Raw genomic sequence first — 15,379 nt, forward strand, 5'->3', positions numbered from 1 at the left:
TTCCTTCCCTGATCGTGAAGTGAAATACAGAAGATGAATCTTTTTTTTTTTTTTGAAGATTTTATTTATTTATTTGACAGAGAGAGACAGAGTACAAGCAGGGGGAGCGGCAGGCAGAGGGAGAGGCAGGCTCCCTGCTGAGCAAGGAGTCCGATGTGGGACTGGATTCCAGGACCCTGGGATCATGACCTGAGCCAAAGGCAGACACAACCAACTGAGCTACCCAGGCATCCCTGAAATCTTTTATTTATTTATTTTTTAAAGATTTTTATTTGAGGGAGCAAGAAAGAGCACGAGCAGGGGGTGGGGCGCAGAGGGAGAAGCAGGCTCCCCGCTGAGCAGGGAGCCTGATGCAGAACTCCATCCCAGGACCCTAGGATCATGACCTGAGTTGAAGGCAGATGCTTAACTGACTGAGCCACCCAGGCGCACCCAGAAGATGAAACCTTTAAAAGTGGTTTCTTTGGATGAGTCCTGAATGTAGTCCTTTTTACTCGAACATTCTCTGGACTGGGAGTTCCTGCTCTGAAACTGCCTCATAACCCTCAGACTGGGCCACTTCAATCACCCCGTCTCTGGAAGGGACACCTGTGCAACCTCAGAAGGCAGGTTCCCTTCATGAGTGCAGAAATCGTTACTGAGCTGTCGCCGATTGCTGAGGACTCAAAGATGGAGACTCCATCCCTCAAGGAATTGACAGTCCTCCCGAAGACAAGACATGCAAACAGTGATGGTGAATACGGTCACTGCCTCCATGGAGGCCAGTACAGAGGGCTCAGGACCTCTGGAGAAGAGGGGCTAAGGCCAAGGAGGAGGGACTGACGATAACTATTACTGTGGAGGGAAGAACAGGAGCCCATTCAAGGAGCAAGTCCCGGCACATCATCCCAGGCAGAACTGACAGTTGTGTGCATGTCATGGGGACTCAATCAGGTCATTCACCTGATTGGAGTGTAAAGCAGGTGGCGATTCGTGGTCACTAGGCTGAACTGAACGATAGGGGCTGACATAAGGGTTTAAATCCTGCAAGGGGATTTGGATCTATACCCCGAGGGCCACTGAAGAATTGTAAAAGAAGGCAACAGGATCAGTTTGTGTTCAGAAGAATGTTCTGGTTATAGCAATGGCAGCCAATAGATATCTCTGCATTTGCCCTTTTCTCCATTTTATTCTGGAACAAATCTTCCATGATACTAAAACTTGTAACAACAGTGTTGGATGTGGACCTGCATCATAGGAAATGAAAACATATCATAAACCAGAGATATAACTATGACAATTCTTTAAGTCTCTACCCACCCCTACCCCTGTGACCCCCCCCATCCCAGGCTGGTGGTTCACCGTGAGGAAGTCTCCCTGCTCACAGTGGTCCCTGTATTTATCAAGGGTGCAACTTGTTCCCCCAGTTTGGAGCTTTTGGAACTGCATCAGGCTCAGAATCGAGAGTAAAGAAATGAGACTGGTCTTTGCTTCTAGGTTAGCTGCTATTTGCCAACATTTGGCTTCTTTGCAGGAGGACACAGGTATCCTGGCTTTGCCGGGGACATTCTTCGTTGCCTCATGAGTTTTGCCTCACCTCTTGTGACCAGAAGAGAGGACAGAAGCGATGATGATCATGAATAGAGTGGGGAGGTGGAAGGGGTTGTAGACTCCATGCCTGGAATCTAGAGGCCAGGGGCTAGGGCCCAGCTGCACATTGCTGAGGCCACTAATAGACTCCCTTGGCCTGTTGCCCTTCTGGCACATCTTGTACCTCACACTGTGGGAAACCACATGAACCAGAGCCACACCTGGCCCTGAAGTCGCCCTCTGTCAAACAGGAAGTCCTGTCCACACACATTTACTGGCCACGCCAGATGATGCACTCCTGTGCCCGTGCTCACTGGGCCACTGTCAATATTGACTGGGGCTCGGATGGGGCCAGCTTCCAAGAGGAGGGACAACGGAACCCGTTTTTTTGCATTTGTTTTTGTTTTAATTTCATTTCCATTATATTTGGGGTTTTTAAATTTCATTTCCATTATATATTTTTTTGAATTTCATTTTCATTATACATATGTTTTTTTTGAACCAGCCTTTAAAGGGGAAGGAGTAGGGAGTTTGGGGACTCCCAGTAGTGAACAATGTGAGCAAAGGCCCAGAGGAAGGAGTGTGACCGCTGTGTTGGGAGGTGAGAGGAGCCAGGCTGGTGCCCCGAGCGCACAGTGCCTGTGGTGAAGGATGGAGGCGAGACTGCAGAGCTAGACCAGGGCAGAGCACGAGATGTCTTGAATACCATGTCAAACATGAACATTTTTTTATAGGCTTTGGGAACCTTTTTTTTTAAGATTTTATTTATTTGGGAGAGAGAGAGAGAGAGAGATAGCAAGAGAGAACACGAGCAGTGGGGAGAGGGAGAGGGAGAAGCAGGCTCCCTGCTGAGCTTGATCCCAGGACCCCGGGATCATGACCTGAGCTGAAGGCAGATGCTTAACCGACTGAGCCACCCAGGTGCCCCTTTGGGAACCTTTTTAACATGGAATTTGAACAGTTTGAGATGGAGGCGTGACGTGGTCTAGAAAGATCTCTCAGGTGGCAGGGAGAGGTGAACTGAAAGAGGATTGGTTAGAGACATTTAAGAGCCGTATGCAAAGTCTAGATGAGGGAAACTGAACCCCACAGCATTCTGGGGTCAGTGCTGGGCCCTCCGCCTGCTCTCCTCTCAGCTTTGTGTGGGAGCGTGGGCTGGTCTCGCCTCCTTCCAGGCCCAGCGCGGCAAGTGTGAGCAGGGGGTGGGTCGGGCCCTCCATTCCTATCAACACACAGCAGGGTGAGCCTGGATTTCCAAAAATGACTGTCACGAAACAAAACATCGAGCCTGTTTCATGTTGTATCATCAGATAGGGTCCCCAAAGTGGCAAGACTTTCCTCTAGAAAACAGATAATAATTTAACATTGTAAAATAACATGGATTTTGTTTGGGGGGGTTTCTTTTTGCGTTAGAAAATATTCTGATAAAACACTCTCTTTTTAAAATTAGTTTTTATTTTCAGCAAAGTGATAATATGGCCTTAAATGTCAAAGAGGACTAAAAGGCCTTTTTTTATACCCTAGAGGCAACATTTCATGCTCGTTCTTTCTGGTGTGTATCTTCCCTGCTCTAAAAGTCTTAAATCGTTATTTCTTGAGTTGAGACATTATTGCAATTTCTTGATAACCCACTTTGTATGTTTATATTATTATAACTACATAAAAGCTGGTCACTGCTAAGACAAGTATATTATCACAGTTACTACTTGCTCTTTCTCTTCTGTGTTTTAGGTAGTAATCACCGGTTCTACCCCACTTCCGGAAAACCCCCCTCAGTACTCGTGCCCAGGTCGTCATGCCGGTCTCTGCTCTCTGTGCTCTCAGACCTGCTGCAGAACTCTGGTCCGGGGCCCCTCAGCCTGCCCACAGCTCTCCACAGTGGGTTCTCTGGTCTCCTAGATCCCACAGCCACCTCTTGCGTAGTTTTCTGTCTCGTTGCTTTGGAGCACATCCTTCAGAGCTTCCTGAGAAAGCATGCATGGGTGGCCAGCTTTTCCACCCCTTACGGGTCTGAAGATGCCTTTCTTCTGCCTTCACAGTCAATTGATAGCGGTATCATTTCTTGGGCCGGAAACAGTTCTAGCTGGAAAGCACTTTCTCTCAGACACTCAAAGGCATCTGCTCCTTCATCTCCTAGCTTCCAGGCTTGCTTTTGAGAAGTCCCACAATATTCCAACTCCCAGTTCTTTGTGGTAGGACTTTTTTTTTTTTCTTTCCGGAATCTTTCAGGATCTTTGCTTTATCCCTGGTGTTCTGAAATTTTGCAAAGATGTGCGTTATTGTCTTGATCTTTTGTAATCTTGTCTGCTGGGCATCTAATGGGCCTTTTCAATGTGAATTTGTTTTTCAGCTCTAGAAATTTATTTACAATGTGTCTGATAACTTCCTACCCTTTTTTTTTTTTTTTACTGTTTCTGGAATTCTCTTTTATCAGAGGTTGGACCCCTGTGGTCTCATATTTTCTCTCCTTTCCATCTTTTAATCTTTCCTACTGAGAAATTTCCTTGACTATCTTCTGCTTTCTTTGGAATGTATTTCATCTATTAGATTCTTTATTTTAAAGTTTTTCTCATATTCCTTTTTAAGAAAAGCATCCCATTTTGATGATACAAATCTCTTCTCTGAGGATATTAGGGTTCTGGGGCCTTTGTTTTCTTCTCCCCGCTCCTCCCCCGCCCCGACCATTGTCTGCAACCTTGTGTTCCTGAAGAGTGAGAGCCGGTTGTCAGGTGGTGCAGGGCACAGCTAGGTGATCTGTAGGCTAGCACAGCAGGCCAGGACTTCAGGGTCTCCCCCCCGCCCCACTTCCCCACCCAACAGGTACCACTGTGGTCTTTCCCAGCCTTTCCAGGTCAGCTTCTCAGTACAGTGGAGGAACTACAGATGTCTTGTCAACAAAGGTCAGGGTGTCTGGGTGTTGGGATTGGTGAGAGCTACTGGTGCATAAAGTTGAATACACGCTTTTAACCAATTCCCGTTTTTAGCCTCGTCTTTTTCTGCGGTAGTGAGGCCTACATGTCCTGCTCCCGCCATGGACACAGGGCTTGCTACTTCCACTGCTCTGATAAGTCAGAACCACTTGACATTTGCTTCTCATCTTCCAAAAACATGTTGACATCCCTCATTGATATCCTTCCTCCCACTTCATTCTAATTTTAGTTTCAAGAGGAAGAGGAGCTTGATAATGTGCATTTATTCTGCCTCATTTAACTGGAAATCCTTTTTTTTCTTCAATATGTCATATAAAACTATCAACTTTTCTTTCTTAGGAAGGACTGCCCTTTTCTGCAATTATGTGTTTCTTCCTTTGTGTTAAACCATCCTTTCTACTGTGCAATAATAGTGATATTAGGAGACAGTTGGGTCTTTATATTTTAAGTTGATCCCAAAATGTATTTTTAAATTTTACTGGTCTGTGGATTTAAAATCAAGAAAACAATGCCCTAGGTTTTTTGTTTTGGGGTTTGTGTTTTGTTTTTGTTTTTGTTTTGAGAGTGCTGGGGAGGACAGAGGGAGAGGAAGAGAGAATCCTAAGCAGGCTCCACGCCCAGTGTGAACACCTCATGCCGGACTCAGGGCGCAATCTCACAACCCTTATTGAGATCATGACCTGAGCCAAAATCAAGAGTCGGATGCTTAACTGACCAAGCCACCCTTGGTGTCCCCCCTCTTTTTTTAATAAGCAAACACTGAAGGAAGGGGCAGTGGCCAAGGAAACAGGACAGGATTGAGGGGGATATTTTTTCAAGCCGAGGGAAACAGCATGGGCAGGCAGACAATTGAAGAAGTCGGTAGCAGAACATCAAAGAAAATTAATGGCCGCCTTTCCCAGTGGAAGGAGGCCGTCAGGAGCGCTGGGCTGGGGAGGAGGGTTCACACCTCACCAGCCCTGCTTCTAAAATTAGAAGCAGGCAGGCTCATCTCCTGGCAAGTTGGGGAGGCCCTGCCCTGGGGCCCATTTCCACAGTTTCTTCGAACTTTCTTTCCTGATAGTCTGTTTTATAGAATGACAGTGGGTAAGCAGAGGGATGTATTTGTGCCTGGACAGTCGGTGGGCAATTACATGAGGCTGACAGTGGTGCCCTGAAGGGCTGGGGGCTGGTTGCTCTGTCCAGCCAGCATCTGGGAGGCTGAGCCCAACCCCCACCAACAGTCTCCCCTTTGTCTCCCCAGGATTGGTCCAGATCCCCGTGAGCATGTACCAGACTGTGGTAACCAGCCTCGCCCAGGGCAACGGGCCAGTGCAGGTGGCCATGGCCCCTGTGACCACCCGGATATCGGACAGCACAGTCACCATGGACGGCCAGGCTGTGGAGGTGGTGACGTTGGAACAGTGACATGCAGCCGTACGATGGCATCGTTTTCTAGTCTACTTCAGAATTTTTTACACGTTTGCAGAGGTGCAATCAAATGGAATTAAGTCTCTCGACTTTGGAAGAAAAGTTTTGTTAACCTTTTTTTTAAAAAGGAAGAAAGGCAGTGGGTTTTGGAATTGCATTTTTTAAAGCACCACTCTTGATTTTCTGGGACTGGTGGAATAAGATACTGTTGTCAATTTCACTGTCCCGAAAAAGCCAAATTGTGGCAGGACTTCTTTCTGCAGAAACATGTGTGTATACTTATGTGTGTGTATGTGTGAGTGTGAATATATGTATATGTGTACATATGGATATACACATTTACATATATATAAAGTATATATATGTATGTATGTATGTGTATATGTATATATATATATATATATATATATATATATATATATATATGAAACCCGCATGGAATTATCTGTATGAAATCAAGGTGAGCTGTGGAAAAAAATAATTCACCCAGTTTAGTGGGTGTAGGGTACGTGGCCAGACACAGTCACCCGGTTTTTGTTCATACCAGGGTCATGCGTTGAGCTACTGACAAACTCAGGCGGAGGTGACCATGCCCTTCACCAAAGCTGCCTCCCAGTGGCCACCCAGAACTCTCCCTGCTGGACTCACCTGAGGAAGGAGGTTCCAGAACGAGGTGGGGTCCAGAAATTGTGTTTGCAAGGTCCAAGGGCCTCATGGTCTGGCAGCTGAGATGCTCCTCGGGCTGGCCCAGGTGCTGACCTTGCCCCAGGCAGGTGAATGTCCTTAAAGCTCCAGGCAGGGACAAGAGGGATTTCTTCAGCCTCCCATCTCCTCCCCTTCCCAGGAAGCCTTCTTGATCTCATGACTATTAAAACGTTGCTTTGGTTTTAAGGTCAGTTCTGAATCGGTCATGTATATGAACTGAAGGTAACAAGTATTAAGGGTTTGAGGAGCGCGTGCGCATTAAGTGTGCTTGTGGGCGTGTGCTTGGAGGGGAGAGAGTGGGACGGGGAGGGGAGGGATTGGAAGGGGAAAGGAAGGAGGGAGAGAAAAATCTTCAAAGACCAGGGCACACCAACGGGAGCAATATTTTCCTTTCCAGTAACTTTCTGTAGCTTAAAAGAGGAGACTGTAAGTGACAGGAGCACCCGGCTCGAGGAAGGTTGCTCTTCATGCTGAGGGGCCTTGGAAGAGAAAGGGACCTGGGTGTTTCCAGCAGCCCTGGGGCAGGCCCTGTCTCAGAAGGGACAGTGCAGTTTTCCCAGGTGCGGCCCGGTGGCACAGGCCCCACAGCCGCCTCCTCACAGGTGTTGACCGGTCTGGGTGTTCTCGGTAACTTTCAAATTCTGTGATTTCTCAGCTGCAAGCCCTGAGTCTCCAGTGGCTAAATTCACCTGACTTCTCGACAGGCCAAATCTCTGCTCCTTGAGTACAGGGACAACTCTTCCTCCCTCCTCCTGGGCCCCCATGTGTGATAGTGTATTTAATGTGTTTTTTTTAATGCGACATTAAAAGATCCTTCACATCTTGCTCAGCCTTTGAGAAAAGTTTCAGATTCTTGTATTTGCTTGTTTTATATAAAACTATCTAATGTTCTTTGTATGTTTTTTTCTGTACGTAATAGGGGGAGGGAAGGGAAATTTACATATAAACAGTCCTAGTTCTACAACTTGTTATTTTTTTAATTATTATTTTTTATCGTCATTGTGAAGCTGTTCAGGGGCTTTCAAGTCCGTGTTCCTTTGTGGTGAAATAACCTCCTAATAGTTTGAGAAAAGAAGAAGAAGAAGAAGAAGAAGAAGAAGAAGAAGAAGAAGAAAAGCAAAACCCAAGTAGCAAAGCATGGATTCTGTGTTGTTTTCCATTCTGTCTATTACTGCCTCATTCAATAAATAGTTTAAAATGTGGCAACAGGAAGTGGGACTGTTCATCTCTGTAGGAGCACTTGGCCCCTTGGAACTCCTTTGGGGGTGGCTTGTTCTGCTTTGTGAAAGGTGCTCGTACTCAAGCTCGGTGGTCTTTGAATGGTGCTCCGTGATGTTGCGGAGCCCTGGAAGGAGCGAGGGCAGGGGCAGGGCCTCCTGGCCAGCGCCCACCTCGGGAGCAGCGCCACTGAATTCATTTTATAAACGGCTGTCCTGAGGGTGCAGGGCCAGGTGGGGGGCTGGGATCTAACTTGAAAAGTTCTAAAGATGGTTTGAAAACTGTACTCTGGAGTTCTTTCTTTAGGGGTTAATTGCATTCCACATTAAAACTCAGGCTGGGCGATGGCGCCTGTCCATCGGGGTTCCCTGCACGGGAGTGTTGTTCACTGTCGCAGTGGATTATCCTCCCTGAAGCAGAGGCCTCAAGCCATTAATTTTTCCTCCAGTCCTCACTCTGGCTCATTGCTTTCATGCGACAACTGCCATCTTTCCAGCTGTACCTCCTGCCACACCCCCAGCTGTAGGCCCTTCGTCACCACCGCCCCTGCCAGTGGTTTGGCACCTCTGTGTTTGTGTCCGCTCTGTGCCTCAGCCTCGAACGAAGCCCTCCACCCCTTTGTTATTGGATGCCTGGGTCGGTTTCCTGGTGATAGTGATTAAAATCGTTGAGTAAAGGAGACCAGAGGTGTTCTCCTCGATGACTGACAGCGGCTCGTAAAGCTAGCGCCCCCTCCCCCTTTTTGAACAGATGGCACACTATTGCCTATTTTCACTAGAGGGTGCACCGAAAAAGAGGATCGATCGCAGCCAAACCAACCGAACATCACTGCCACTGGCCACCCAGGAACAGCTGGGTTCTCTAAAGTACCTCCTTATGGGGCCAGCCTCTCTCTGGAGGTACCTCACTCTACAGTACATTCTGTTTGCCTGGCAAGACCCAGCTGCTGCCTTTTCAACAAGCATGTGTTGAAAACTTTCTTTGGTGGGGCTCACGGAGACCTTTGCTTCCATTACTGCCTGAGTCACCACCGGCAGCTGCTGCAGGGCCCAGTAGGTAAAATCGCTCAGTGAAGGGGAAGCGGCTCAGGTGGGCGAGTGGGGGGGGCGGGGCGTGGGGGCAGGTAGAGTGGAGAGAATTGTCTGCAGATTGCCACCAAGTGGGAGCGATGTGGGCCCTAGAGCCCCATCTTCATAATTTTCCAGAGAAGATGGGGAGTCCAGATTTGTGTACAGATGTCCTGATTTCAACAACAAATCAAAAAATCCTTCACATACTCTGCAGGGAAAAAAAAAAACCACAAAACACTACACCTGTCGACCAGATCTGGCCCATGGGTCAGTTTTGTTTAACTTGGTGATAGCCTGCCATGTGTCAGATGATACAACCTGGCAGGTGCCCATGGGCACAAGATGGGAGGAGACATTCGTATGAGCCGATCGTTGCAGCCCAAGGTGATAAGGTGCCATCTGGATGGAGTGCTGTAGCAGAACGAGTTCTGTTCTCTCCTTTTATCTCCTTAAGGGTCCTCTGCGTTAAGTAGTTTATCATCCAGGCTGCAGACAAAGATCCGGTGCTCACAGAAATTGAGACTGGGCTAAGAATTCTTGGCTCTTAGTCCTACATCTGAGAAGTTACTGGCGATGCTGGTGACCGCTGGAGTTGTCTGAACTCAGATGAGTGAGCTGAAGAGAAGCAGAAGGGCAGGGAAAACAAGGGGCTGCTCACCCTCTAAGCTCAGGCTGCCTGTGCACCCTGGACCTCACTCAGACCCAAGCCAGGCTCATCTGCAGCCACTTTGCACATGGAAAAGGGCCTACTCCTGCACCCACCTTCCTCCCTACCTGCAGCCAGTCCTCTCTCCTCCTCCATAATGCCCCCAAAGCCTCTGCTCCGAGGGTGGCTAGGTTGGTACCCAGCCCGTGGTGGGTCCCTTTAGTGTCCAAACTGGACAAACCAAAACTGAAGCTTAATTAGTTGGAACAGAGGCTAGGTGGGGTGAGGGAGGAGAGCCCACATCCCTCTCATCCCCACCTCACTGGGCTCTGGGTCAGGTGATGAGCCCAAGCCAGCCTGTGGCGTCAGCACGGCTCATGCTCAGATGCCAGAGGCAAAGACCACCACCCGCGCACTCCCTCCTAGCCTCTGCTGTTTGCTCCAGGTTGGCAGCTCTCGGAGAAGACCCACCAGGATGCTGGAGGCAGCATGGAGGGAGAGATAGGACTTAAGGTCTCTGAAATAGCTGGACAGGGTAGGTCTTCCCACCTGCCATGCCACTCCCAGTGCTTCTGGGCCCCTGAATGAGTCCCCAGCTCACTCTGAATTTGAGTTCTCTTTCCCCAAAACAGTTAGGCTGTGAGCAAACATTTGTTGACTACTGGTGTCTTGGGAGTGTATTTCTACAAAGGTGGGGGGGGGAGGGGAAAAGAACAGGGATAATACCCATCTGCAGAGGGGGAACCAGTCTCCCCTGAGAACCTAGGACTTTCCCAGGGCGACCTTGGGAGGCAAGGACAGCCCTGTGTCTCAAGCCCATGTCTCCAGCCCTGTCCGGAGGCTTTCCTGGCTCTGGATGAGAACTATGACTTGTCTGCAATTAAGAGTATTTATGTGGTACCCATCACAATAGTTAAAACTTATATACCCTTACAATGCGCCATGTTCTGTTTCTGTTCTCAAGATTTACCTATAGATCCACTTAATCTTTACAAAGTACTGTTATCATCCCCACTGCACAGATGAGCAAGCAGGCACAAAGAGGTTAAGTTTAGAGTAGCTTATTTAATATTTGGGAGAAAAGGCTAGAAGCTATCCCCCCAAATTTAAAGCACTTGTAATTAAAATTGTTGGTACAACTTAAATTGGGTCTCAACTCAGATTTCTTCTGAATGTATCTACCTTTAAGTAACTAGTGCCGGAACTAGCAGGAACTCAAGAGCTGCTCTGCACAGGACACTGCAAAATGCTCTAACACCTTGATTTCTCATCCTCTCCACAACCCTGTACGGAGGTTAGATTCCATTTTATAGCTGTGGGAACTGACACTTGGCAACTTCACAAGGTAAATGCGGAACTAGCTAACGGGGGGCCTGGATCAAACTCTGCTACATCTGTCTCTAGAAGTTCTGTTCTTCGTGCCAACCATTCAGAGGGCAGGTGTCAGAAAACGAGCTGCACATCTGGATTCTCATCTTTAAAGAAAACTCCAGGTGAGTCCTGAGCTTAGCCCACAGGCAGCCTCAGCCATCAGGGTTTCCTGACAGTGCAATGGTCGTCGTGTGGGGCCCACCCCACCAGAGGGGCCTCCCAGCAGCTGGGCCTTTTCGTCACGCATGCACACAGAGGCCAAGGCACACAGGGACTTGACTACAGCAGACACTCAAAACATCTCATCCGATGAGTGACCTTAATTTCCAGTGGTTTCTTAGGAAATTCAAGGAACCCAAAATATCCATTCCCACACATTCTCATTACTCAAAAATTTTCTGCAAAAAGCCAGTGTTAACATTGTTAAATAATTTGATGTGAAAAAAATGTTGATGTTATTTCCAAGAAAAATCCGGCCCTGTGAGATCCTACCAAGACTAAAGGGTAGTGAAGATGCTGGGGCCTGAACACATTCTTGGGCATGAGTAGTTACATTATGTTGTTGTCCTTAAGGTCGTTAAAAGCCCCAGGCCCCAAAAGCTATGGAGAGATCGGTCAATGTTAAAACCCAAGAAGCTCCGGGCAAGGAGGCCAAGCCAAACCTTGGCAAAGTAGTTGGATTGTGACGTCGTCAGTTGGGCCTAAGTCCCATACAGTCTTTGGGCTCCCCAGTGGCTTTGCATGGAACAGAATTTTAAAGCTGGAAGGGACATTAGCCACCACTCCTCATTTAGGCTATGAAGAGTAAAGCCTAGAGGCAGAGAGACTCAGAACCACACGAGGGTAGCATTGCACCCAGACTTCTGACTCTTGACCAGGGTCATACCCCCACTGCACTCAGCATCTCCTGCCCTGGCCTTACCATCTAAATTCTTAAAACCTTAAACTTTGCGGTGGGGGGGGCGGGGGCACCTGGCTGGCTCAGTCAGTAGAGCATGCAACTTTTGATTTTGGGGTTGTTAGTTCAGGCCCCAGGTTGGGTGCAGAGATTACTTAAAAATAAAATATTTTTTAAAATTGTTAATTTATGCCTCTGTATTTCCCTTACCAGAACTATTTCCTATAGAGAACACTATTTAAGCCAAATAATCTTGAGTCTGAAATTTGCCAGAATTTACCAGAATTGTTGCAGAAAACAGTCACAAAGGGATACTTTTTTTTTTTTTTGCCAAAAAAAAACATATTTTTTTTAATTCACAAGAGAAAAGTTAAGGGAGACTAATCACATAATAGGATTCTTTACCCTGGCCCTCAGGGTTCTCACCTGTACAGAACAGCGGTTAATCAACAATTCAGGGGACCCTATCACCAACGCCCAGGTGATGTCCTTTGCTTCTCCCAATGAATTAGCTGGGTCGAGTGTCATTACCGTTCCACAGATGAGCTGCGCCGAGGTGAGCTGGTCCAGGCTGTGAGTCCTGGCCCCCCAGTCCTCCTGTCCTCACCGGTCCCAACACCTCTGGCAAGGCCCAGCCCACCTGGCCAGACGGAATGAGGTGACACCAGAAAGCGCCCAGCATCAAAGCTTTTCCCGTGTGAACAGCAGACATCCAGGGACGCCTGAGAAAAGACGGGAGGCTGATGGAGCCGAGATCTGCGTCTTCGAAGCCCAAGGTGACGCAAATTCCCGCCCCCGACGTGGAGCCGCAGTCTTGGGGAGCACAGCTGATTGGCCAGCCGGTGTCACGTGTCTGCCTCCAGGCCAATCAGCAATGGCCAGCGGATCGGGGGGCGGTCTTCCTCCCAGGGAGAGAAGGGGGCTGGGAGCGCCATCATCTCCACCCAAGCTGTGACAACCAGGGGACAGAGGAGCTGGGATCCTAATAGCCTCCCTGCTGCCTCACATGGCCACAACCAAAGAACTCTCCCAGTTCTGTGAAAGTCAGGAAATCAGGGGGTCACTGGGGTAACCACCGCATCTGTGCACTCCCGCCATCCCAATAACCTCAAGGTGTTTAAAAGCGGCTTTACTGAGGTAATTTACGTGCCAGTCAGGTAATCCGTTTCCAGGTGAGCGGCTCGATGGTCTTCGGCAGACTTACAAAGTGATGCGACCATCACATAATTTAATTTTAGAACATTTTCATCATCACCCCCCAAAAGGTCCTAACACTTTTCCCCAAAAAGAACGTGAAGGTTATATAAAAGATGTATGCGATGAAGTGAGAGAATGGGAATGAGAAGTCAAGACTAAATAAAAGGAGGCCCACGTTTGCCCACGGTGGAGTCAACATGGGTGACTTGATGAAGGCTCCCATTTAGCTCCACTCTTGACAAAGAGGTCATGTTACTAGAAGAAAGGAATAAATCATCAGTTACTCAAAAGAAACAAAGTGCTAAATACTTTCTTTTTTTTAGATTTTATTTATTTGACAGAGAGATAGAGAGCACAAGTAAGCAGAGAGACAGGCAGAGGCAGAGGGAGAAACAGACTCTCCACTGAGCAGGGAGCCCGACGTGGGGCTCGATCCCAGGACCCCGGGATCATGACCTGAGCCGAAGCCAGCCGCTTAACCCAAGCGCCCACAAAGTGCTAAATACTTTCTTAAAGTTGAAGGGAACTCCCAAGTTATTTTACACTCAGCATCTTCTACATTTTTATATCCAAAGCAATAGCTTTGATTACTTCCTTCGGCTTTTAAAGCCTTGAGCATTACTTTAAAACACCTCAATTTTGAAGGTATTCTGGGGGAAGCTAAACTAATGTGGCATGTGTCTATTCACAGATCATCAACTATCCAAGGAAAGGGGAGGGGAGGGGAGTATGGTGAGCAGTTGTCAGTGAGTGAAGCATCTGAGGAGGCCCCTTCCCGGTCCGTGTAAGACCTGCAGGGAACAGGAGAGGAACATCAAGGTCACTGGTCTTGAGGGAAGTGCTTGGCTCTTACGATTTCTGCCTTCCCTTTCCCATCTTCCCTGGCTGCCCATCACCATCCACCTCCCAATCCTGGAGGATCTGGATCAAGACGACAGAGGTTTGGTAGCCATCCACAAGGCAGACCACACCTCCACCCGAAACACTGTGGGTCCTGGAGCTTGGAAGAGGGTGGAGTTGAACTTGAGTTTTAGACTGAAGCTTCAGGGTACTCTTTATAAAGGTATGGAATTCACTCAAAATGTAATTAAGGAGCTAGAAGAGAGAGTCAACAGAACCTGGTCAAAGTCATGACCGCAGAAAATAAAACCACATGGTGTTCAAACCCGTCAAGGTGAGATGGCTTTGTCTTCATAGAGAGAGAAGACACTTGAAACCCGTGGGTTCATCAGCGGCAGTGAAGGGATGGATCTATTTCCCCACGAGGGCCACCTCTGTCTGCACCTCCCCTCCCCCATAACCTCCACAAGATGTTGTCCTTGCTCTCCTGGTCCTAAGGCTTCTGGCCCCCAGCTGCCCCCATGCTACCTTCTCAGGAGAGCTGCGGAGGCAGGAGAAGGCTGGCTCCCAGAAGCTGGGGGCCTCCAGGACAGAACAGGGAGGATCCTGGTGGGGGATGGAGGACACACACATGAGACCCTCCAGAGATGTCTGTTGGTGGAGCTCAGCAGAGGCCTTCATTGCTGCCTCCTATTCCAGCTGTCATCTCGCCCTGAGAAACCCCAATGGAGCCAGTCAGGGCACGGAGAGGCCTGGAAGGTTCAGGTCAGGCTTCAGCCAACACTGAATGGCAGTTTCGAGAACCCTGTATGGGACAGATCTGCCAACAAAACCCCACAGCCCACCAGCCCTACCACTACAGAGTTTGGCTTTCCAGTATCTGCTGTTTGAGAAAAGACACATCCATTATGAATCCAAAGTTCAATTAATTTGCAACTTGCTCATCACAATAGCCTTTATGTGCATTTAAAAAGCTGTGCGAACATGAGCTGAACCTTGCCTAGATCACAGCTCAGGAGTTTAGGACATGCGAGCGACCCACGCTTGGGCAAGGAACCAGCTTCAACATCAAGTGACACTCGATACAGTGACAAGGCAACTGGTTCAGCCCCCATCTAAGGCTGCCACCCACCCCAGCACCCCAGCACCTTTGCAGGAACATCCCCAGAGATGGACAGCTTACTTGTCTTAAGTCACGGCCTGACGGACCACAAAGAAGCTCTTCTGGGAGACAAACAGTCCACCTCTCTGTAAAGCCCACTGCCTCTGCAGTCACAGAGGACCGTAATGTCTCCAGTCCTCCAAATGACTGAAACAGCGTTCACATTCCCACCCAAACCTTTCCACAACCAAAATCTCCAGTTCCAGCTTTCCCTGGAGATTGGTGAGCGGTTTCCAAATATAAGGTGGACTAGATTTCCTGAATGACCCTCCCAGTGAAAACCAAAAATGTTGTATCTTAAAATATCTTTATTTTTTTTTTAAGTAATCTCTACCCCCAACTTGGGGCTTGAACTCACAACCC

General features: G+C 48.3%; 1 protein-coding gene across 5 annotated transcripts in view; it reads left to right on the plus strand.

Moving 5' to 3' along the window:
• The window catches only part of NRF1 (nuclear respiratory factor 1), a 147,920-nt gene extending 140,105 nt beyond the window's left edge, over nt 1-7,815 (plus strand). For 3 of the 5 annotated variants that reach the window (XM_027572971.2, XM_027572973.2, XM_027572974.2), the window contains one exon: nt 5,743-7,815. In XM_027572971.2, coding sequence (XP_027428772.1) covers nt 5,743-5,906 — 164 coding nt within the window. In that variant the 3' untranslated portion in view covers nt 5,907-7,815. The remainder of the gene's footprint in view (nt 1-5,742) is intronic. The other 2 variants (XR_003516318.1, XM_027572972.1) reach the window with 2 other exon arrangements.
• The last annotated feature ends 7,564 nt before the right edge of the window (nt 7,816-15,379 follow it).

This window comes from Zalophus californianus, chromosome 12 (genome assembly GCF_009762305.2).
Source record: "Zalophus californianus isolate mZalCal1 chromosome 12, mZalCal1.pri.v2, whole genome shotgun sequence".
Lineage (NCBI taxonomy): Eukaryota > Metazoa > Chordata > Mammalia > Carnivora > Otariidae > Zalophus > Zalophus californianus.